At 36.6% G+C, this 25,424-nt stretch overlaps 1 protein-coding gene across 16 annotated transcripts in view; it reads right to left on the bottom strand.

Moving 5' to 3' along the window:
• The window catches only part of SOX6 (SRY-box transcription factor 6), a 480,108-nt gene that overhangs the window by 261,130 nt on the left and 193,554 nt on the right, over nt 1-25,424 (bottom strand). For 15 of the 16 annotated variants that reach the window (XM_067540705.1, XM_067540707.1, XM_067540708.1 and 12 more), the window contains one exon: nt 12,137-12,380. In XM_067540705.1, coding sequence (XP_067396806.1) covers nt 12,137-12,380 — 244 coding nt within the window. The remainder of the gene's footprint in view (nt 1-12,136; nt 12,381-25,424) is intronic. The other variant, XM_067540715.1, reaches the window with a different exon arrangement.

The raw sequence follows: 25,424 nt of genomic DNA, 5'->3' as shown, positions 1-25,424 counted from the left end.
AAGCTATAAAAGACATTTTATAGCTATCCCACTAGCATATCCTGTGTATCTGCAACTGACTGCTTTGTGTGCATTCCAATTATAGGTAATGATTTGTTATTTGCTCAGCCAAGGAGCAAGTTCCTGAAGAATTCCCACCCATTGGATGTGTAAAACTTGGGTGCCTTTTCATTTTTCTCTCCTCAACGTCTCAATCAATCATTTTACTTAAAGAGCATAATGAGCCTTTAGTAGAAACTCAGGAGGTAAGGGTGTAGAAGGCCACTCACTGTTCCTCCCCCCAAAGGAAAGAAAGGGAAACTGGTTCCCTTGGAGGTGTGGAAAGTTCTGTGGGAGAGGAGGTCCTAGCCTTGTCTGTCTACACAGCTTCATTTTCCTGTGTGGTAAGGAGTGCCTTTATTTCCCCCACGTGCCCCGAAGAGAGAAAGGAAGGGGGCCACCTGAGGTTATCTTTTCTTTTTCTGTGCAGGCTGGAAGAAATGGTAGGGGGAACAAAAAGTAAAGTGCTGAGCTAGAATCAATTTAAATGTTGTCCACTGGACAGGCCCAGCTGAACAGGGCAGAACTGTAGCACTGATGAGAATTCGTAATTCAGTTCAATTTCTGTCAACATCACTGAAAGTAACTGCTAGGGCGATGGACAAAAGAATATCTGAATAGCATGAGTATCAACTGAAGATATTCAGCATAGTCTGATGACCAAATACGGCCAATTTTCAAGCTGCTCAGCAACCTAGTCAATTGGCACAACCCTAAACACACTCAATTTTTTAAAAATTGCTTCTATTATTATAGATCAGATTTTTATGACTGAGATGGATATAACATCTCTAATTCATGCCATTCTCCTGGAAAGTTGCATTTTCCAAGATATAACACTCTCATTGATTTCAATGAATAAAGGTAAAAAGACAAAGGAATGGAAAAAGGTAAATAGCAAACTTGCAGTCTATCAGAAATGATGGATTTTATACAGAGTAGGCTTATTAATTTCTGCATTAATGTTAATTCCAAATCAAGAAATAGGAAACCAATATTAAAATCTTCATAAACCTACAACACTAAAATATTATTTCCTCTTGCTGAGAATCTTATTTCACTTCTAAGAGGAACAGAGAGTTGAGAAAAACCCACATATATAAATGGTGAATGTGGTTCAAGCTATTCTTGGTAAAAGTATCATTTACTACAATAATATAGCAAAGTCCATTCTTTTTTCTCACTTTAACCTGATCTGAGATCTCGTAGAGAATGCTCATTAGGCTTTTAATAAAATCCTCCCACTCACACATTATCCCTGGATAATAATAGAGGAATTATACTTGCTTATTTCAGACTATAAAAGCAGTGCAGAGTTTTTCTGATCTTGAAACAGGGCCTGTTCATTTTCTAAAAATCACCAAAAAAAGGTGACATTTCAGGACAAGCTCTTAATAACAGGTCCAATAAAATTGGCAGATGGCTTATGATAAAAAGGTGGGTGATAAATCGTAATGCCAAAGAAAAAATATCTGTATTTCTAAAGTTTTTCCCTGGTTTTTTTCCAGTTTTATGTATGTATTTAAATTAGCAACTTAACAATTGCATAGTTAAGTGTATTAGAAACTCTATCGTCAGGCAACCTTGGAAGACAGAGACAGAGGCAACTTCGCCGCCTTCAGATCAATCTATCCGGATTGATACAGCGGCAGTGAAGATCCGCTCAGTTGATCGGGAAGTGGATTCAATTAAATCACCTCCTCAAAAGGCATAGCGCTGTGTCAACGGGAACACATTTCCCATTGGTGCAGTGCAGTGGAAACAGCATGCTAAAGGGAAATTAGGAAGTCGATGGGAGTTACGCAAGCTACTCTGCATAGCTTGCGTAACTCCCATTGACTGCCGCCGAATTTCCTGGTAAGTGTGTACTAAGCCCCAGTCTGGACCAGTGAGTTTCAACTACTTGCAGCCCAGTGGGGACAAGCCAAATCAAACCTTCAGTAAGCCCATATACTGCTGACCTGCTGCCCCAGTGCACAGGTAAACTGATGAGGAGCATCATTTGTGTTGTTGGTACTGACTAGTACAGGTTTTCTTCTGTGAATCCTTGGCCTTTGTTATATCTGGCAGTATCATTCTTTAGCTAATCACAGGGCTCCTTGGAGCAATATGTGGCACTTTTACAGGCCCTCTCCATCTTTTACAGGCCCTCCCCATCTGATTGTCCTCTCATGTGGCTCCTTTTGGGAGTAGCACAAGCAAGAACAATTCTGCCACAGGCAGAAACAATGTCTGAATAATTTCAATCTATGATCTCAGCCTGAATAAAAATGAAAACTATTTCTGGCAGGCAGTATGTGTTATGTACTCTGTACTCCATAATGGTGCTCTTAGAACCCATTATATTAGGGTAATATGTGTAAATGTTTTGGCATGCATGTTACACTAAGTAAATGATGCATATGTGGTAAAAATCTCACAAAAGTTATTTGAAATCATTTTTGAGTCTGCTCACTTACCACATTTCAAATTTAAATAGTTAACTTTAAAAATAAAATTAAATAAATAAAAGCAATTAGACCAATATGTTGGATAGAGCATTTCCCACATTTCATATTTTAAAATCACTGCTGTTCTGACTTAGTGCATGTAAGTAGAAAAAGTCTTAAGCCCTACAACATTTTTTTTTTTATTTTATTGAGAAAAGAAGGATTGAATAAGAATTTAATAACACAATTTTCTCAGTATTGAAAAAAAAAACTTGTTTTCTTATATGTCAGATCCTAGCACCCTTACTTTGTTAAGTTGTGTATGGTACTATTCCACATGTGTAAAAATATCAGAAACTGGCCCCACATCCCTGACTTCAGCGCCTAAAGACCATATTACCAAGCAACTGAAAATGACACTTCTGAAGCTCTTTCATTTCTAAAACAGAACATATACACACACACAATGACAATTCCATCTCTGAAAGATTGTAGGGCGGAACACAAAAAAGAGAATGTAATTAACATCATACAACATACGGTATGTTTATATCTTATCATTAAAAAAAGATCCTCCTCTTAACCTCTCTTATTTTCATAGACACTAACGGGTATGTCAACCTTCAGTACACATCTCCAATTAATGCTAACAGAACCCTACATTCCTATTTTAAACATTAGGAAGCCACATCCTGGATTCTGCAACCTCTCAGTGAAATGGATCCTGCAAACTCAGGGTGAAAGATTCCAGATTCCTCTGCTGAAGGCCAAACCAGACTGGAATTATTGTGATTCTGCCCTGTTGTTCAGGTAGAAAGGAAAAGGTTACATGTGGGGACTCTGCAGCCTGGTGCATCCTATAGAACCAGACTCCGTGGTAGTTCTCTTTTAGGGACTACAGTGGAGGCTGTGGATGGGCTAGCAGTTTGGTGAAGTGCATGAATTCATTGGTCACGAACCCTAAGCGGGAAGAATGGAGAAGGCTGTGGTCACTGATAGAGGGCTGCCCCCAACCTTTATGCTAGTTCATGTATTTTGTACAGGGTACATAGATTTTACTCTTTCTAAAGATGAGAGAAGCGATATTGAGAATAGAAACAATAAGTGGAAGACTCCAGAAAATTAGGGGAAAGTGTTAGTTCGTATTTTAAGACTTTAATCACAAATTTTCAAACTTTGATTGTAGGCTGCTGACTGTCAATCCTATCCTGTTCAATCGCCAACAAGAAAACACAAACTGTTTCCACTGTTCAACAAAAACACTGGATGAATGGCCAGAAAAAGTAGCTGAGGGATATTTATCAGTCTCTGCATTGAATGGGACACATGTAAACACCCCAGGAAAGTTGGAGATCCAGAGTGTTTTTTATTCCAAGTACTAGCAGTATGCTAGCACTTGGAGCCAGATTGGAGTTAACATATAATGAAAACAAATGTTTACAAAATCATTTCCAATCACTATATGAAAGGTTTCCCATTTTAAGGGCTCTAATGAAACAGAATTAAGAGAAATGAAACGTCTAAATGATCATTTCTAATTTCCATCTAATTATAAAAACAAAAGTTTTATTAGGAAAGATTTGTAATTTATATTTAAAGCTTGAGAATGACTTGCCAGAAGCTATTGAGGGAACATCATTTGTAAAGCAGAGACAAATTATGCTAAATGAGAGGGGCAAATGGTAACAAGTGGGCTAAACCCCAACGTCTTTTACTCAAGTAAAACTCAGATCTGCCTAAGTAAGGACTGGACACAAAATGAGGACTTAGATTTGGCCCTTTACAAATACCTAAAAAATCAAAAATATAAAATAAAATAAACAATAAAATAAAATTCACTCTGTATCCTACTCCAAGACAAAAAATAATGGGCTAAAATAACAAAGAAAAGAAATTTAATTTAGAGAAAAGGTATAAAATTCTTCTGAATCCAGTATTATCATCTGATTGGATTTTAGGTTTGGCAATACAGAGCCAACGCTGTTCAGTCATGTTGTGCCCTGGCCTTAAATGTCAGTTAGATCTGCCCTTAATAAGGAAAAATGCTACTCGCTGATAGGCATGTTGAGGAAAACACTAGTTTGTGAAACGTATACAGTCATTCACTAGTATCTATTATGTTATACTGTCCTCTTGTTGGTTTAAAATGTTTATTTATACTCTTGTGGCACTGAGAAGTGGAATGTCATGTATGAACAGTGTATTCTAATGAAACATCTATAGAATGAGACTTAGAGTTCAGTCATTGTCTGATTTGAAATTGAGGAGGCCTTGAGATCAGTCTCAATTTATTAACGCTGACTATTTTTTGGAGACACTTAAATACTTGCATTCGATATGATCTGAAACAGCCTAGTAAAACAAAGGTTGTGTGGTTTGGGAATACTAGATCACCTTGTATATGCTGAATCTGCTCACAACAAGCTATTTATGGGTCCAATTTAATGCTAACTTTATTGTAAATTTCAGAATAAAAACTTATTTTAGCAATATTAAATATACATACAGACCCCTCTTTGTACACAGTTGCATGTCACATGCTACATGCTTTGTGTGTATCTTTTAGTGTTTGCAATGGAATGTGTGCAGAAAACTAGCCTGATGCACAAAGTACTTATATTTCTTTAAGGTAAACACTGATGAAACATTTGGGAGATTGAAATAAAAACAAGACATTTATGAGATATAAAGGCATCACATAAAACTGTTGTGAATTAGAAGAACACTGGCTGAATCCCAGAACACATAATCCTTATAAACATGCAGGAATGTTGTAAACTGTATGTGAATGATCTTATGTTATTATGATACAGTACATTAGGAGATTCATATTACACTGACTGCTGTGTAAGTCCCAGTCACTGGATTTTCATGGCCTCAAAGATTAAAAAAATACACATCTTTCCTGCCTCCATGAAAACATATTATGTACACAGTTTTATTATACTGAACAAAGATACCAAAGCCTGATTTTTCTTGAGCTGTCAAAGTACAAAAGAAATGCAAAAAGTACTTGCACAGATGTAGTACAGTGCTGGATTTTATCTTTTGGCAGGTGCTCAATATGCAGCCCACATAATCACATGTTAATGACTGGAGTGTGTTAATCAGCATGCATACCTGATTCCTTCTTGCCCAAGGAAAAAAAAATCAAACAATTTATAGCATGTTAATGTTTCTACTTTTGAAAAATACATTGCAAATACATAGAACTGGGCGTGGACTATTCAAACACTGCTTTATAAAGAGATGAAATGTTCAGATAAGCAAAACAGATAAAAGGTCTGTAGATGTGGACAGACCCAGACAAAACCTAGAAGTCTTCTGTGAAGTATTTAGGTGGAGATTAATTGAGTTTTAACAATATTTTTCCAGGAACATAGGGTAAATAGTTAAAGTAACCTCCTAGGTTTTAAAAATGTTATACACCATCAAGAATAAAAATAATACAAATAACTAATGTGGAAAAAAAGTAATTACCTGATTTCTCACAAAACAAAGTTAATCACTTATTTAGTTATCCTTATAAAACACATTACCTTGCACTTTATTAAGGGAATAATTTTGTTTTATTACTTTTAATTAAAAAGGTAAATAATTTTCTCTTCATGATTCTGATATAACCTAGGCCCCAATCCTGTGAACATTTGGGCATGTGCTTAACTTCCTGTACACAAATAGTTCTACTGAAGTTAAGTTAAGCACATGCTTGACTGTTTGCAGATCACAGACCAAAATACAAAAAAAAAAAAAAAAAAGTGGTCCCGTGCCTCTGGAAAAAAAATACCATTATCTACCCTTTCTGCATTATGCTTATCCATACAGATGCATGTAATAGAGAATAGAATGAAGCACGCAATTTGCCTTTTAGCACTTGTTAGTTTCAACCAAGATTTTGCATCTGTGAAATCACGTGTGAAAGTGTTCATCTATCTAGACATTTATTCCATACTCATCACCTGGCACCCTACAAAGAATATTACCATAGTGGATTTGCAGTTGACGCTTATATAACTTAGATGTGCACGTACAAATAACAGATTGCTTGAGCGATTCAGCTAGTGAGAACGCTTGGGGAAACAGAATTGGAGGTAACTGCTAAAATTTTGGACATTTAAATTTGGTTCATTTCATACTTGCATCTAGATACCAAATCAATTAAAAATGTGGGTATCTTAAAATAAATTATAATTTTAACTTTGAGAATTTGAAGCCGTGAACTGATGCAATGATGAATGGATGCAAGCCATGAACTGATGCAGTTTTGTCATGGTTGTTTGGTATTATGTCTGAAAATTATTGAATTATCTCTTCTGAGAAACTAGAGCTGAGTACATTCCTTTTAAAGTAAAAACTGCTTTTATACCAAGTGAAGTTTAAAAACAGTTTGTTTCTGGTTATCAACAATAAGGCCTACATGAGTTCCACCAATTTCTGTTATCTTTCTGACATTAATAGTTTTGCTAAGGCTGTAGAACATTAAACTGGATAATTGTTCTATTAAAAACTATTTAAAAGATAACAAATACAATATAGGATCTAATCTCTTCTTTGTATGCAACATTCCCATCAACATTGACGAAAACTCTGTGCATAGACACAGCAAGAACTGCAGACCTATGAATTTCCTTAACATGAAATCCGCAATAAATATATAATCTTGATATTATTGCTATATAAAATATATGACAGTTCTCTCATTTAACATATAATCCAATGACATCAACACCAGTTCCAAATGCATTGGCCTCTATTTGATATTATAAAATGTAAGGGATAATGTAGCACCCCTTGGATGTAATAAGCTTGTAATGCCATAATGTGTTTGCTTTCCCTTCTGAAAAGTATCTGTATCCAAGATAACACTATCCTTTGGATTGTATTCTGTGCTATTGCAAGAGGCACAGCACTGCCAGTGCAAATGACAAGAGGTCAGGGAAAAAGAGAGCTTTAAGCAACTTCGCACTTCTCAGATTCTGTCTGTTCCAGAGACCAATATAACTCCCAGCATAAAACACAGTAACCCAGGGCTGGGTCTCCCTAAGATTTCCTATGGGCTACCATACATCTCAGCACAGCTGTAGTACAAAATGCCATGGTCACTCCCCTCCTGCACCTGGCACACCTTGTCTCACTCGTCTCACAGGAACTCCTGTGAAGGGGGAATTCTCCCCAGGGCCATTACAGCTCCTTTACAGACCCCATACATCACCAGAGTATCAAATAGGCATCAGAATCTGGCCTTTTGTTCTCCTCCCACATTTAGTTATCAGAGAAGGTCCTGCAGCATGAAGTCCGACTCCATATTTAATTCAGTTAAAGGTGTCTGAATTTAGAATCCCAGTGCAAGCCCCTCTCTAGTACTTAGAATCATGGGAACATACCATACAATTGGTCATAGTGGATCAGACCATTGGTTCATCTAGTCTTGTGGCCTGTCACTGATGCTGCCTATACCTGATCATTCAGATTAAGGATAAAAGTCTCATAACTGACCTGGTAAATTTTTCAAGGGTCTACATAGAAGTGAGTGTCCAGGACAGGAAACTGTTTCCTGGCCCCTGCAGTGAATGAAGTGTGAACCATGATTACCACTTTCTTAGCATGGCTAACTACCAGTACAAATATTATTGGTCATAAAAATTGGCTACTTTTTAAATCTAGCTACAATATATAATTCTATGGTCCTTCTCTCATCCCTTCCCTTCCTCTATCACCAACTGTTCCTAATCCGTTGCCACATGGAAATCATTTTTTGAATGCAATTTAAAAGCTTTATATGTCCCGCTTGCTAATCCCTCCCACATGGGTGAATGCATTGTGGCTTCTGCATCTTCAAGTGCACACAATTTTTGTAATTTTTCCCCATTTCCTAAGTTGTTTTTTTTTTTTTGCAGAAGTGGAAAATTTAGCCCTTAGAACAGCTTTTTTGCTAGAAGATTTATAAACAAAAATAAATATCCACACCTCCAGCAATTTTTATTTTAAGTTAGAAATATAGCAATAATGTCTCCAGCTCTGCAATGGAACATTGCAGGCCCAAATCCTTCTATTGTTTTTTTTTTTTTTTTCTTTCTGTAAATCAAATTGGTTGGTGATATGATACTTGTATGTAGTGTAAGTCATTACAGGTCTGACGTTACAGTTGTTACACATTGCTGAATCTGTCAAAAGAAAAGGGAGCACAAAGGGAATCTCCAAATGCAGCTGCTATTTTTCATTTGTTAAATCCTTTTATTACACCATATAAGTACACAGCTGGGAAATACTATAGAGTGGGAGTTAAAACAAAATATTTTGGCTTCCAGACATTCAGAATACACAAAGGACTCAGTGGAAAGCAATGCCTGATATCAAAAGGGAGTGAAAGTTTGAAAACATTTCTAGCCAGCATGTATTTTTAAAAAAAATGATAATATGCAATGTTTAAAAGGTATCTTATGTTACAGAAAGTGCTGCATGCAATAAATACTGGGAGCAACTTCTTCAATAATTTTCTTAGACAAATTTTCACGTTGTAATATCTACTTTCATTGTCAAACCATATAGTCCTCATCTCTGCACAGAGCTGCATACTGTATACTGGTCTTTGGGAGTTTTGAGAGTACAAAGAAGGTAAGATTAGCTAACACACTAAAAGGCCAAATTCTTCCTTTATATATATATGGGTGCAATACCCATTGAATTTACCACCTTGTAACCAGACAGGGCATGTTAATGGTGCATTTTAATGTCAGCATCACTGTGTTTTTTCAGAGTAAGAGGGTGTGAGCAAGTGCCTTTCCCAACCTGCTTAACATAGTCTACACTCTGAAGTCCAAAAACTGACCGCCTTTCATGGAGTCCGGCTTTATTAACAAAGAATTAACAGCATTCAGCACAAACCTTTTCCCCAGGTTTGGCAGCTCCTAGAATTCCTATCTCATAACTGCTCAGCCCATCCCCTAGATCCTCTCTCTAGAGACACACTCCCACCTCCATATATCAGGATTGAGCAAGGAGCCACCTGTATCAGTGAGTTATTAGAAATTTCTTAACCTTTTCCTAGCAGGATCAGCAACTGCTAGCAAGTTGGGGTGTTCCAAACAGAGATAATTAAAAGGGGTAAATGAGATTTGCACAAAAATAAGGATCCATGGCAGAATTTAGCTCTTTGTGAAAAATATTAAATAATTTGTTCTGATTGACAGCCTAATTTAACAATTCATTAAAAAAAAAACCTGAAAATTTTTCACAACTTCTATGTTACAATCACCAGAGTAATGTTACCTAAGTCTTGTCTTGGTTTCTACAGTAGATCAGCTGGGGCATCATCACTGTTGAATTTTTTTTAAATTCAAAGGACCTGATTTAAAGCCTTAGGTCTTCAATTTTCACTTCTGGCCACACCATGTAAGTTATACCTAGTCATTCCTTAGGCAAAAAGTTCCCATTGATTCAGCTGAGATCTGCCTGAATAAAGACCTCATATACACACTGCTGGATTTGGCCCTAGGGAGTTGTGGGACCAACTAATGATTTTCAGGAACTATATCAAACTGTATGATGGAGTATTTTCGGAAACAAGGGAGGAAAACCAGAATGCTAAGTCACTCAAGCAAAGTTCATGCACCTGTTTCAGAAACATGATAAGCAGGAGAGTGACTCGTGGCTGTTCAGTTCCTCAGAGGTACAGCAAGTGTTGGCATGAAAGTGTATTATTCCAAAAGAGAGAAAATGAAGATTACATTTTGCCATCATAAATGTAAAATAATTTTACATTACTGTGCATGAGCAGGATGTTTGATCACATTCCGTGAGGCTCTAACATTTTGACTGAGGTACTAATATATCTCTCAGCACACAGCCTGAGTGTATGGCCTGTGCCCTCAGGGATTCCAGGAAGGTTAAGAATTCCTTCCTCCCAGACGACAGAGTCACTCCACAACTGCTACTGCTGCCTTGAGGCTGAAATTCCCATTGCGTGTGTGCCCCACTTTGGAATGGGTGGGAATGACTCATGCTGATTTTTTCTTCAACATACCTGGGCAACCTAGCTGTGTCTGTTTCCCCATCTATAAAATGGAACTAACTGAGAATTACTGTGATATGTTAATTTTTGAATGTCTTGGGCACATATGCAATTAAAATGAGGCTCTATTTCAATATCTGAAAATTTTCTATAACTGCCATTACCTGGATAATTATATATAGATATATGCGTTTTTATGACCATTCTGATCTATCTTTACTAACACCAGAAAATATCACACATAGTTTCAGTTGAAATCAAGGGGAATTTTGCCTGTTTAGCAACTATAGAATCAGACTCTTAGTGACTTTGTAAGCCCTGATCTTGCAACGAGTTATGCACAGGCTCAATTTGTGAATCATTGATTAGAGAGCAATTTCCTGGTCTATCTATATCATCTGAGTCATCCCTATTTATTTAAAAAGTGTTGTTAATAATACAGAAATACTTAGCATGTATTTAGTGCCTTCATTCCCAGGATCACAAATATAATGATTTAAGTCTCCAAATATCTGTATAAGGTAAATCATTATTGTTATGTTTCTAACCTAACTATGAAATAAATATATTATTGTTTAGGCGTTTTAAATGTATTATGGTGATGGTATTTAGTTTTCAAACTTAATGAAAAAAATCAGTCAATGAAAATATCTAATTTTATAGATCTGACAAGCTCAGAAAAGAAAGAAAAGAAAAGAAAAGAAAAGAAAAGAAAAAAGGAGTTCTCCATCCACAAAACAGATATAATCAGAAGCAACTATCCAGTCCATATGCCTAGATTCTGCTCAGCAGGGGCAAACATATGGGTAAGAAGTTCATTGAATCTCCATGCCCATTCAGACTTTGGCAACTCTGTTGAGATTCCCGGTTAGTTTCTATCATAATGGTGTTTTTGTCACATGGATTTCTGTCCAATGGGATGGAAATGACAACTCCAAACTCATCTCATATAAGTAACTAAAGAAACTTCCAGTAGTGACAATTTTCGGGTCACTGCTAACCTTGCTTGGATTTGAACTGGTGATCTAGAGCAGGAAAGGTCTGATATGCAATTAACAATCTCAGACTATTCACCCTTCACAAAAGGCTGTCATTTCCTAGATAACATAATGAGTTGCGGTATCAGCCCAGATGTTAGCCTCTGCATTGCACTGCCCAACTATGAATGTTCTCCCTTTGGTGGGTTTCAGAGAGGAAATTAATATTCAATGTATTATTTGAAGTTGAATATGCATTATAGACAAGGGAAGGCCCTTCTTTAGAAACATATTAAACTTTTTTTTTTTCTGACTTCATCAACAACTCCTGCAACCCAATTACATGACAGACAGTTATAAGCTGCACTCTTCTTGCTGAAATTAATGCACAAATATATGAGCTAGAAAGGTTATGATATAAATCAGGGGATGACTGAAAACATGATAAATAAATGCATTTCCCTTCTGAAGGTGAACTCATCATATGTCCTCATTCATATAAACCTGTATACTTAAGAAGATTATACAATTGTAATTTACAATTACTCCATATTGATGTTGATCTATTACTAAGCCTGGCATTTTACCAATTAGGAAGTTTCACATCTATGAAGGGTTGCTCTGAATGGACCCTTCTGAAATACTAACTTCAAAAGTCCGCATATAAATGGGAAACTTACCATTCTATGCTGGGCTGAGATAACACTGTCCCAGTCAGCGTCTTGTTGGATGGTGGTGACCAGAGTTGGTAGCTCCTCCGAGTGAGGTTTGTTGTGCATTAGGGTGTGTAGAGGCAGATGGGAGGCCACATGCTGATCGTTGTTGCCCTCTTCCTTGTCTCGTGATGCTAAATCCTGGGTCATTGCTTCCTCTCCATCAGCTGCACAGGCAAATGGAGAGGTGGCCTGCTTGGAAGACATTCTTCTGTGGAACAAAAGAGGGCAGGGCATAAGATTTTACTGTTGAGCACATGGATGAAGCTATAGCTCAAAACATGAAAATTGGTGACAGACACTTAAATACATGAGTAGTCTTTTCTCATTTGTGTAACCCCACTATAGTCAATAGGACTGCTCACAGGACTAAGGATTTGGAGGATCTGGATTCTTGGTCATTTAAAATGTTCTTCAGAAGCACAGAGCCTCTCAGTTCTGCAATAAAAGTGTCTTCAGTGGCTTCAAATGAAACATGGAATTGACTTATCCTGTGTCATCCCATTTATTTAGACTTGTAAAATGGTATCATTTTCTCCAGCCTTAAGAGAACGATTACTCTTCTGGACATGCATATTCTGTTAATTGTGTTTATGGGCCCAGTCCTCTAAAGTCCTACTCCCATGAACAGTCCCCTACTGCCTTCAGTTGACTTCAGTAGAATTACTTGTTTAAATAAGGAGTACTCATATGAATGAGGGTTTGCATGATTGGATCCTTTGCTTACTTTGTCCCTTGCATGTGGAATTTGTTTCCTTCTCAGATGAGAATTTCTAAGTCCTTAGCCAAGCTGTTCCAAAGAAGTACTATGAGCTGTTGGTTTAAAGCTTTACCTTCTCTGAACCTGTTTTAAATTGCATCCAGTGTTACCTTTTGGAAAGGGTTCTGAGATATCCATGTGAAGGGTGCTATAAAATTGTAAGTGGCTTATTGAACGAATGACTGATAATGTATGATTAGTCGTGAGGCAATCTTCTTCAGTTTGTCTTAAGTGCCTGAAATAATTATATTTCCATCTTTATTAGTATTGAATACAAGATACAAAGCATTTGAAAGAATTCAGTTAAATCTGAGTGTTAAGTTGTAATAAATAAGCATATTTATTTTAAAATGTCATTTTCCTAATAATAGCTTCTTAATGCCATTCCATATGCAAACACAGCTTTGCCACAGTTTGTTACTTAAATTAAAATATAAATTATTTCAATTCAAAATTTTAAAACGCTTTAAAAACATTTCTAGTGAAAATAGCTATAACTGTCAAAGAAGACAGATAAAATATATTCATTTTTTTTCACTGTTTTTAGTAACTTTAGAATATCTTAAATACTGAAATTGCTGTGGAACTAAGGAATAAGATCTCCACCTTAATTGCTCTTTAATAATAATTGATTTCATACCATTTCTTTAAAAATGCACAAATCAGTTAACATAGGAAACCACATGAGCATTTTTCAAATTAGCAAATCATTAACTCGCTAGTACTGTTTCTACAGACAAATAAATACTGATTAAAGGATCTGGAAATCTGAGACTAACAGTTAAATTTACAAATGTGTCACATGCTTTCATGAATATTACAGTGAAGGAAATATCAAGTGCAAAGAAAAATAATTAAGTTAATTCCAATTTAAACAGTAGTTTTTATGTAGCAGCCCATGTTTCACATAGGATTTAACAGCTAATACTAAATTTCTTCCAATTAATGAGGGGGCTCAGATTTAGTATCCTACAGTGAAAAAAAATTAATATAGGATCAGCTAATCTAATTATGCACAGTTCTAAATAAAAGCATTACAAGCTTTTGAAGTGCTTTGAAACATATTAAAATGCTGATACCTATTTAGGATAACCTTTCTATAAATAATGATAATCCTGCCTCAAACTTGATACTAGTGGGGGGAGACGGGGAAATAAAGGTTTGCGTTTCGTTTAAGAGTATTAAAGTTATCAATGAGTAGAACTGAGTGAATATAACATTCATACTCTACTAAAGAATACATGTTTATGGTCACATAAGCTGAGAGTTCAGAAACGATTATTGTTACAGGTATTTCAAGAGGTTCTGATTCATAATTACTGTGACTTAAGATAATCAAAAGGTTAAGATAAAATGAGAGATTTATGTCTACTTTTCTGATTACAATAGACATGTTAACTTACTCATTCACATGAAAACATAATAAATTTACTATGGTTTTATGCAATTTATAAACTGTGCATTTAAAACAGAAAGTTACGATAAGAATTTGCATTGACTTCACCTCCTTAACAGACACCATTTCTGTTACAAACTGAACTGGCTTCCTCCAATAGCAATAGTTATGGTTGTTTCTTCAGTATCAATTAATCATGACACAAAACCAGAAATGAAAATGTCTCTTAAGAATAATTTCAAGTACAAATTGCACCAATGAATAATAGTGCACAATCTTAATTAAACACAACTGTGCAGCTGTGAAAATAGGCTAAATCTGTCCAAAGCTATGAGTTGGCTTTAAAGGCTGGTTTGTTAGGGAGTGTTTTCTTAAGGAAGGCTGGGCCCGTCTTAATCAGCCAATAAATTATTTCCTGCAATTACATTAAATAGAAAATTATCTTCAAATTGGGAATGTTAATTGAAAATCAAAATTCAGAGTGAAGTTTAGAAATTACATGCTGAATATAATTAGTCTAGAAAGGCTTCACCTCTATTTCATAAATAGGCTTTTGGTAATTCCTCAAGTGACCATTCAGTAAAGCTACCTACTTGTAATGTAGTACAGTAGAAAAATCTTTTTTTTCCCTGTTATTAAATATACTCTCTCTTTCTCTCATATTATTCTATACATTTATATACAAATATATTATTACAGTTTATTTAAGTTAATTATTTATAGAAAGAGAGAGAATGTGCCATCTCTAAAATATACTCACACACAACTGTAGCCATCAAGCACTCCCTGCAAGTTTAAGTTACTTTTTTCTACATAACGTTAAATGGGAATACTCAGGTGTAAGGACCAATTCCTGCAAGCCCTATCCATGGGAAATTCCTGTTTACCTCAGTAGGAGTTCTGCACATGGAAATCAGGCTCTAACCAAAGACAGAATTTAACCCATAATTTCCAAGGAGTATGATCAAATGCTCTTACTGAAATAACCCATCAGATTAATTGTCCTTAGTTATTGTCACATCAATCCATAAAACAGGTGGTTCTGATAATATAAATGCGGAAAATTATTATGGGTTTGAATAGTAGCTCATTTTTAAGCATTAACAATTCTGCAATTTTAAACTTAACATATTCAAAACCAACTTAACATAGTCCCTAATAAGGGTTACAATTTCAGTAGTAAAAATAAATTAGACATGTAAAAGGTGTCTCAAAGTTGCTAATTTCCATTTTATTTTACCTTATTTTATTTTTGCTCTATTATAAATTAAAATCAGTCAAATGGTTTTTTAAAAATTTCGTTAAAAAAAAAGTCTCCCTAGTTATAACCCCTGAAAACAGGGGTTTATAATGGAAGTGCTGACACAACCCTAACTAAAGCAGCGCAAATGGTGCCGCTACAATACACAAAATCAAGTTCTATTATTCTAAACTATCCTCGCTCGTGGGGTTTTTCTTTACTGTGCTCCCAGCCAAACTGCTGAAGCATGAAAAATTTAAATGCAATCAAGTGGGTCCAATTCTACTTTACTAGAACAAGTGTCTACAGTGGTACAATCTTAAAAGGAGATGCAACAGATTTGCTTGGTGCTTTTCTTCTTTATTTTTTTAAACTGTTTATTTATAATACTGTGCACTGAAGATAAAATAAGAGGAAATTACACTCACATGATATCAGTGTATCAACTACACATCACACATTATAATCAGAGAGGAAAAAATACATTGTCACACTGGTTAAACTGACTGGTTAGCTTAGGCATAACTGTCACCAAGGCAAACAATATACCTACAGGATTTTAGAAAGATGTGTACAAATCCAGAATCATTTATCTGAAGTCCATTCCCCTATTCTGCTTTCCTAATCTGGATAAAACAAACAGAGGTTTGGGTTTTACAAAACCAAAAAACAAGACACATCTCACTTTCAAACTGAGACAGGCAAAAGTGGGGAACCACTTAGCCAAATTTCAGTGAAGTTGAAGTGGGAAGGGGATTGGTAAATTAGGACCTCAGTTTCAACCAGCCTTGGTTTCCATGTTTTAAAGCCAAAAACCCAAACTTGGGTTTGCACTGCTCCAGTATTTAATGTCAACATTTATAAGCCTTAATTTTTACTCATAGAAGAATGTGCCTGTCCTCTAATGGAGTCCGGCATTCAGTCATTCTAAACAAATATCACAGATTTCCTTTTTCCTAAAGGTAATGCTTGTCAACCTTTCCCAAAACTATAAATGATTACAGAAACTTCTCATCTAAGACTTTTCTATGGCCTGAAGTTCTTCAAATGATTTAAAGCTGCTTCCTTTAAATAACTAAATGGCATGCCTAACACCAAAGGCATGTCATGTCTAAAATTGTCCATCCGTTACTGACAGAAGGACCAAATGATGAAATGCTACAGGGGAAATTAGGGATCAACTTTGGGTCCTAGACAGCAGACATTTAAAAATCAAATTACACAGCATTAACATAGAGACAACAATAATGTGAGAGCCTAGTAACAATTTAAGAACCATCTGATAACAATGAGATATATGACAAGGGACACTTGTGGCTGACCAGAGACTGTAACAAATCTAAAGACTGTTTTGTCCCACCCTAACAAAGCTAAATCTATTATCCCAATAGTATATTGGGTATATTGACAATGCCATACCTTCTCTCTCTAAAGGTAGCCATTCTTATTTCCTTCCCCAAAGCTTCAGTTCACCAAAGCATTTAAGCACGTTTCACTTTAAGCATCCCAGTAGTCCAATCGACTTTAAATTGGACTGCTACCTACTTAAAGTTAAACACATGTTTAAGTGCTTTCACGAATCAAGACCCAAATGAATTATAAAAGAAACATTTTTCAGAAGTCCTCAAAAAACCTTTAAATTAAAAGAACCATTTTTCCTTCTAATTTTTCACAGGAACTTAAGTGTTCATGAAAGGTGCTACTCGGATAACCCCAGAGATAGGAAACCTCTCTCTCTGCACAGAACAAGGGCAGCAAAAATGCAAATTTCTCCCACTCTTGTCAAATCTAACCCAAAGGGCCTTCTGCTACCGATGAACACCCGCATCCGTAAAAAAGTGCTCATGCTGCTCCTGGTTGATTGCCTGGCCAATACTACCTTCTTCTTCCCCCACCTCTCTGTGGCAGACTCCAGCACTTTATGGTGGTAGGTCCTCCATGAAACTCGAGAGTCAAATCATGGGTCCTTCGTCCTCCTCTTAAACTCAGAGCCTGCATCATGCCTTAACTACCCACTCCTTACATCTGTGCAGTCCCACCAGTCTATACTATGGGCCAGATCCTAAGCTGGGGAAAATTGACAGAGCTCCACTGAAGTTACTGGAGCTGCACCGATTTATTCCAACTGAGGAACTGGCTCAGAATATTGTAAACACACAGGAAAATTATCACTTTTTGCCTTTGCTGTAGAAGGATCCCAGTTTCTAGTTATGGGAGCACACAAATATGACTTAATTTAAATAAAAATGAATGCGTTGTGTCAATAGCCAAATTATTTTGCAGCTCTACTCCTGTAAAACAAAGTTAAGTAGACATAACTTGGTAACCTAATTCATAGTTTATCTAATGCCGTAATCTGTTTGAATAAGAATAAACAGTTATTTCCTAATATTATAAAGTCCTACGTCAGATTGCAAAGAGCATTAGTACCAGGAATGAGAAGTTACTAAAATACTCACTACTCCTGAAGCCCCACACTCCTACATGTACCCCTACACACAAAATCTACGTGGAGGTAGGCTGACGACACATCGGCACCTGTGAGAATAAGAGAGGTATGGGCTGTGCAAAGGACTGAAAGCTAATAACTCCTGAGTTCTGCTGCTGGCTCTGCCATTGAGGTCCACTGCAGCCTGGGGCAAATCAATTAATCGCAATCAAAATTCAGTTTTCCCCATTCCTACCTCAGAGGGGTGTTGTGAGGATTAGCTAGATCAGTGGTTCCCAACCTTTTTGGCTCGAGGGCCACAAATATGATTTTTACAACCCTGAATGGCCACCAGCCTCTGCCAGCAGCCCTCCTCTGCCCCACTGCAGCCAGAAGGAAGGAGTTCAGCAGAGGATCTCCTGTCCTCTTGACTGCAGCAGGGAAACTGTGCACTCCACCTGGGTCCCTAGGCAGTGGCTCCCTTCTGCAGCCAGGGAGATGGGATATCAGTGCTCCCTCCCTCTGGCTCCAGCAGGAACCCAGCATCTAGGGATCCAGGCAAATTGCTTTGCTGTGCTCCCTGCTACAGCTAGGGGGAGGGGAGTGCTGATCTCTCATCCCCTTGGCTGCAGCAAGTAGTCTGCACCGGCAACGCGCTCCGCATGGGTACTTAGGCAGCGGCTCCCTTCTGCAGCCAGCAGAAAGGGAGCCGTGGACCATTCTGAAAGACCTCGTGGGCCACTTTTGGCCCACGAGCCACAGGCTGGGAACCACTGAGCTGGATAGTGTTTGTAAAGCACTCTGAAGATTAAAAGTATGAAGTTGATTCATGAGAAAGGTCATTCCAGGAATTGCCTTGGGAATAAGAGAGGGAAAAAGAGAAGGAGGAATAGATTCAAGGAATGGCAGTGAAGAACATTAATGGCAGCACCCAAGACGCCAGCTAAGGTAAGCATCAAGCTCAGTAATAAAATTACATGTGTTCAGGTATACCACGTTTGTTTTTCCAAACCAGACAAGTTACTCTTGTTACTAGAAATAGGCCCAAGTCACAAAATTTGAGTCCATAGCCACTTTCCTAAAACTCAGGAGCATTGAGATCTGGTCCCATCTCTACTTCATTCTCTCAAATTTATAATGTAGTATCTGCACAGTTTGTTGAATGATGCAAAAGCTTTGTTTGTTTGTTTTTGTTTTTTTTAAAGACTGCCATTCACCTTTTGCCATTATGGCTAATTATACTGATAGTGCAGTCATGTACCTACCATGGGAGTTAAACCAGATGACACTGGTGGTCCTTTCTAACCCTATGATTCTATGTAAAATATTAGACCTTTTTATCTGACTGTCAAAACCATTAAATGAACAAAACAGACCCTACAACTCCTGCTGACTTCATGGTGAAAATCCTATGCAAGCTATTTTTGATAGGTGAAATGTGCCTCTTTCTTTATTTAGTATCAATATTTTTCACTGAGAATATAGAGCAACACTCACAGAGAAAGCAGTGAAGGGCAGTGAAATATAGGATAATGACTTAGCACCCGAGATGTGTTCTTCTCAAGTCACAAAAGTTAATATTTTCTACAGTTTATATTTAGCTGACAATATTGCTGCCACTTTATTTATACAGATTAAGACTGTTCTTTGGACTGGAGCTCATATGCCTTGGAATGCTTTGACTCATGAATTGTTTCTCCTGATAATGTTACATCACGTAACCACCTCTGTTTAATTGGTTAGTATTAGCTTCTCTGTGGTGACTGTGAGGACTTTAAAGTCCTGTGACTTTGACATGTGTCTCTAGATATCCAATTTCCTACTGTTGCAAAAAAAAAAAAAAAAAAAATCTAACTTCAAGCAATTTTTACCAACAACTTTCCGACATGTGAACAATAGTGAGTGTACCAGCAACTTATCTATCATAACTTGTTAGGGTTTGTTGCTTTAGGCAGCAAGTAACAGAACTTACAGTATAAATAAAAGCAGCCCATTAATAATAAGATTAAAAAACAATAGTTGCTATAAATAAGCATTAAGTTGCAAGGTTTTTTTTGGAATAGAATGCTGAATTGTTTAGCTGAAAGATTGAATAAAAGGTTTTGATAAAGAAAGCCTAAAAATACTCCGAGAAATTTAATAACTTGAAATCTGCAATTCAATAATTTAACCTTTAATGTTGAAGGTCTTAACAGGTTATTAAATAAATCTTTCCAATACTTTACATGATATATACTACATTGTAACATACAATATCTTTATATATTTTCCTCCTGCAATCAATTTTCAGTAGCTGCATATGAATCCACAAAACACAGTAAAGTGAAAGCTTATAGTCACAAAGTTGCAAAAACAAAAGCTCATGTGCCATGACTCTGTGCCTCTATGTGTAAAACTGAGTGATACACACTATCTACAATCAGATTTTCCCCCCAATATTTTTGATGCGCCTTTTACAGCACTCCGGCAATATATCATCTTTTCAGATAATGAAATTAAGTCTCATCTGTAATCAGTTTGCACTAAACCACGTAATTATTACCTCTGTATAACATGAAACAATGGTTCTGCAGTTCAGTAAAAGATTATCTTTTTAATGTAAACTTACAGTACAGGACTAAAAAACATTTCTAGCAGGCAAAGTATTTCTGATTCAGTAAAGGTTATGCAAGCATCAAAGCAGTTAAATATAGGTGCCAAACCACATTGCCAGGAGCTCTTAGTACTGTGAGACAGTGTTACCTGACAGCTTGGTGAATATAAAATTACTTGTTTCTCCAACTGAAGACAATCAAATTGTCACCTTCCATTGTAATAACGCACAACTAGAGATCAGCAAAGGGCAAACACAATTACCAGGAAGAAAACAAAACAAACAAAAACAAAAATATCAAATCTAAATTTCTCCAAAGGGTAAACTCAAAAGGCTACTTAAAAAAGGGAGTTAGTTTTAATACCAAATACTATGGTACAACCCTGATGTTATTTAGCAATAAGATTTATAAGTCTTGCATTAAGTGAAAATGAAAAACAGCACAAGAAGGATAAATACACAAAAAGCATAAATATTGGTAAGAATCATTCCAGTGTCTCACACTTAAAATATTACACAAGTACCCCTGTGTGCCTTCATACTTCAGAGTATATCTGCTGCATTATTGTTATTATATACTTCTGTATCCAGAGGTTTATCTCTAATCCACAAAAAAATAACTCTAGACTGTAACCTGGCATGTATTGACTCAAACTAGGAGCAAATTGCTCTTAGAACTAAAAAAAAACTTTCAAGTTTCAACCTGAAATTCCACAAATCATTAATCTAAAATGTGTATAAGTATTTTCAAAATTTTCAGAATTTAAAGGGAAGGGTTTTGGAATGGTAAATTAAGTACATATGAACTAACATTTTCAACACAAATTTCTTGAGGTAGTTCGGTAGCTGGACTGTCTCTCCAGCAGTGATATCTGCATTGTGACAAGAGACATCATCATGAATGGTTCCACAATGATCTGTGAAATCAAAGACTGAGTTTTACAGATACAGTAGCTATGGACATGATATGCCACACAAAATAGTGCCTTTTTAGGATTTACACTTTATAAAGTCTCTTAATATGGAGCTACAATTTAATTTATTTTTATAAACTGACCCTTGAAAAATGTGCATTGCACAGTGTTATGGATCATATTTTGTAAATAGCATGATATGTATTAATAAATATTCAGGGCCCTAAAAAACACCTATTGGCATGATACAATACATTACAATCTAGCATGTAAATCCACCTTTTCAGATAATTTTTAAGTAAATTGACACAAGCACCCCTGTGTTTTCAACAATGCCAGGGGAGTCACAAAATGTAAACCGAAGAAATGCAAAACTGACACTCCATCTTCAGCACTAGATTTTGTCTAGTTGCAAGAAAGGAGGAGAGAGCACACAAAGCTCCTTTTCCCACCTTGCACTCCTGCACAGGGGCCAGACAAAGTCTAGCCTTTGTGATCAGAGAAGACACAAACACTGCTCCACACTAGCACAAAAAGTGGCATTAGCCTCTCAAAAGAGGGGGTGGAGAGAAGGGCAAGGCTATGGCCCTGCCCCTACCCCTGTCCCTATATGCACCCGCAAGCAGAGCTGCCCCCACATTCTGCACCCAGTCTCAGTCACAAAGTCTCCAGAAGCGCTGGCTGGACTCTACATCCCTTCCCCTACCACCCATATTGCAAGACCGTGCCTTAAAGAGAAAATCTAGCCCTTAATTTGGACCACTGACCCTAAGACTTAGTACATATCATACAACATGGAAAGTTCCTCTTCTTCATTGTGTAAGTGCACATCTCTCCATAATTCAGAGGTTCACTTCCTGTACATGTGAGCACTGTAGCTGATTTGAAAATACAGCATTACTTTTCAAAGGCAGTGATGCACCCTGAGGACTATTCATAAAGGTATAGAGGAAGGCATGGGAACAGCAAGTCCGCTACATTTTTTAAGTGACAGCACTTTACACATAAATTAAGGAATGATCATTTTACCCTTCAACCGGAAACAGGGAATGAGTCTAAAATGCCAAACTTCGATTTGATTTTTGTGACTTTGGTGAGTTTGTGTTTTTGTTATAACCCTTATTTTACTGAAGCAGGCTCATTTGTGTAAAATGATAGTGTTGTGCATAATATTCCCTCATTTTAAACTAGTGCCTACACAGTACAATACCCTACATGCACACAGAACTGTTCATCTTGCAGGACCTGAAAATGTGTTTTCAGAGCGTGTACAGGAATCACTTCATGCTGTACAGGGAACAGCAACTATTATTAGGGTGGAAATTTGCAACAATACCTTTAGATGTGGGTTATGAAGAACTATGTCTAGATGAAACTACAGAGGGAGGTTTAAGCAGGCAAAATGTAAATGCTTGTTTGGCAATTTGGCCAGGAAGAATACTGGGGCAAACCTCTCTAACACTTGAAAAATATGCAGTGAATTCTTCAACGATAACAAATGGACAGGGTCCCCAATGTATGTAGACAAGAAGAAAAAACAGTTTCTAATGATCTTTTAGGTGAACAGATGAAGGCAACAGTTCAATAATTTTGAAAGTTTCTGTAAAACATTAAAAAATAACTAACTGTGTTCTCCATAAATTAAATGGACCGTCTGCCATTTAAAAGGCATCAACAATTTGAAGCTCAGTTTACTGAAAATGTCCTCATTTTTTGGACTGGATTTTAAGTATTTTCCCCCTTATCCTGACATAGGATTCAGAGATGAAATCTTTATCATACATTTAACTGCCCTTTATATCTAAAAATCTTTTTTTTTTCGTGGAAGAAAGAACAAACTAAAGCTACAATTTCTAACTTTAAATAAACATTTAGTAGAACTAAGAAACTAAATAGTTACGTCTGAGTTTTTAATTATTTTAATTTAGTTTTTAAACTAGCTCCCCAATGTAAACATGAATGTAGTTTTAAAAGGATTTTAACGTTTGAGTTAGGCACTGGAAAACATCACAGAATGTTAATGTTAGCTTCCTGAAGCCTCACAGGTAGAACCTACATTGCTCAGTCATTCAGTTTTATGAGATCAGCTAGAGTACAGCTTCTGTATAGAGCACACTACTGCCGTTAATTGCATCAACTAGAAAGGAAAGGATAGTACTTTCCTATACTTAAAGTTCAAATTGCCAAACACCTCCCATGAACCTTCTATTTCCACTGATTTCAATAGGAGTTGAAGGCACACAGCACCTTGCAGGATTGATCTGTAATCACTAGAAGAAAAGTGAGGACAAAAGCAATCCTAAGGGGAAAAGTGAATAATGATAAAGTTGCTCCTCATCCCTAAAGTGCTCAAGGTTCCATTACAATATTTGAAAAAATACATTGAAATAAACATCACCAAGCACAGAGATGTATTAAAATTAAAAAAAAAAAAAAACCCAAATCAACTTCTGCACCAGGGCACCACATGGAATGAAGTTGTCTTTATCGACAGTTTAAGGAAAAATATATATATGACATCTCTACTAATCCAAATTATTTTAAAAAATAACTCTTACCGTTAGCATTTGAAATTCAGTTAGTTCTTATACAACCGATTGCAGCTTAAACACTGAAATGTTCTGTTATAGTGCCTGATGTGATATGTAACAGCCGAAATAAAAAGCTCTCTATTGTGGTTTTCATCTCTGACCTGATTTTTCCTATGTTTTTAGGATACAGCACATGATCTGTATTTGAAAATGAAGAACCCTAGTTTTCTCAGCACTGTCAATTTTTGCTCTAGGCTCTATGTTGTAACAGTTTCCTGCTTGTGTATATTGGTAATAATTTATCACAGTCAGGCAAACAGTATATAATAAGTGCAGCTGATGACTTCTAAAGACAAAAATCAAATGGTTTCATTTACTCATGCACATTTGTTGTAAATTCTGTAATCAATTTAAAAGTAAGGCATTTTCTGTATAGAACATAGGATTTTTCAGGCTTTGGTGGTAATGTTGACATCTACACCAAGATTCATGAATGAGACAATCATTTTCCATGGCTCTTTAAGAGAAAAAAGAGCCCCACACTTATTTAAGGTATTGTGACATTCTGACAAAGAATTCTGATCAGTTTTCATTAAGGGCCAAATCATCAGCAGGTATAATCAAGGTAGTTGTGTTGAAGTCAATGGGGCCTTTCTGATTTACACCAGCTGAGGATCTGGCCTTGTGTTTACATTGCATACAGAACATGATATTGGGCCATGATGTAACACAACACTGTCAGGCACTGAATAAAAATCATCAGGTGAAGATGCAAACTTTACACCATCATGATGGATTATATGACATCCTAATAAATTTTTCCCCACAGGTCAAAGATAAATTTGAGATAATGTGAGGGGATGATATAGAATCTGCATTCAGAATGGTAGAAAACTGTAGTATTCTCAATGTCTTTTCAAACCATTCTGCTTTAATTTCTTCAAAATAACATCAGGCATCAGCTCTCGGAATGAGCATTATTTCAAAAATAAAGATAGCGACTTCTTTGATTAGTATAAGTGGCAAAATTAAACAACCATTTTGAGGGGAAACTACAACCTGCTGTAAATTCAAATAGTTTAAAAAGCTGAATTGTTGCTGCTATTCTTTAATGAAATGGTGGGGTACAGCAGCTCCCGTCATGGAGGGTCATGTGGGACATCCAAATATGTCAGCCTCCAGCACAGCATCCACAGTTACTGTGCTAATAATAACTGGCCCCCACCTTACAGACTCTGTGGAATTCTCTCCATGCTGTCCAAGTTCTGTACAGAGGAAGTATGTGAAGACTGTAGAAGCTGGGGAAGAGATGGGGAGAGATGCACATCCTTCTCCCTCCAACTCCATATAGGAAAGATAATACCTCCTCAGACTTTATTATTTTTTCTGCTGA

The sequence above is a fragment of the Emydura macquarii genome, unplaced genomic scaffold, assembly GCF_026122565.2.
Source record: "Emydura macquarii macquarii isolate MOO-44397 ecotype Brisbane River unplaced genomic scaffold, CSIRO-AGI_Emac_v2 contig_587, whole genome shotgun sequence".
In the NCBI taxonomy this organism is placed as follows: domain Eukaryota; kingdom Metazoa; phylum Chordata; order Testudines; family Chelidae; genus Emydura; species Emydura macquarii.
The sequence above is the reverse complement of the archived record's forward strand: the minus strand, read 5'-3'. Positions and strand labels throughout refer to the sequence as shown.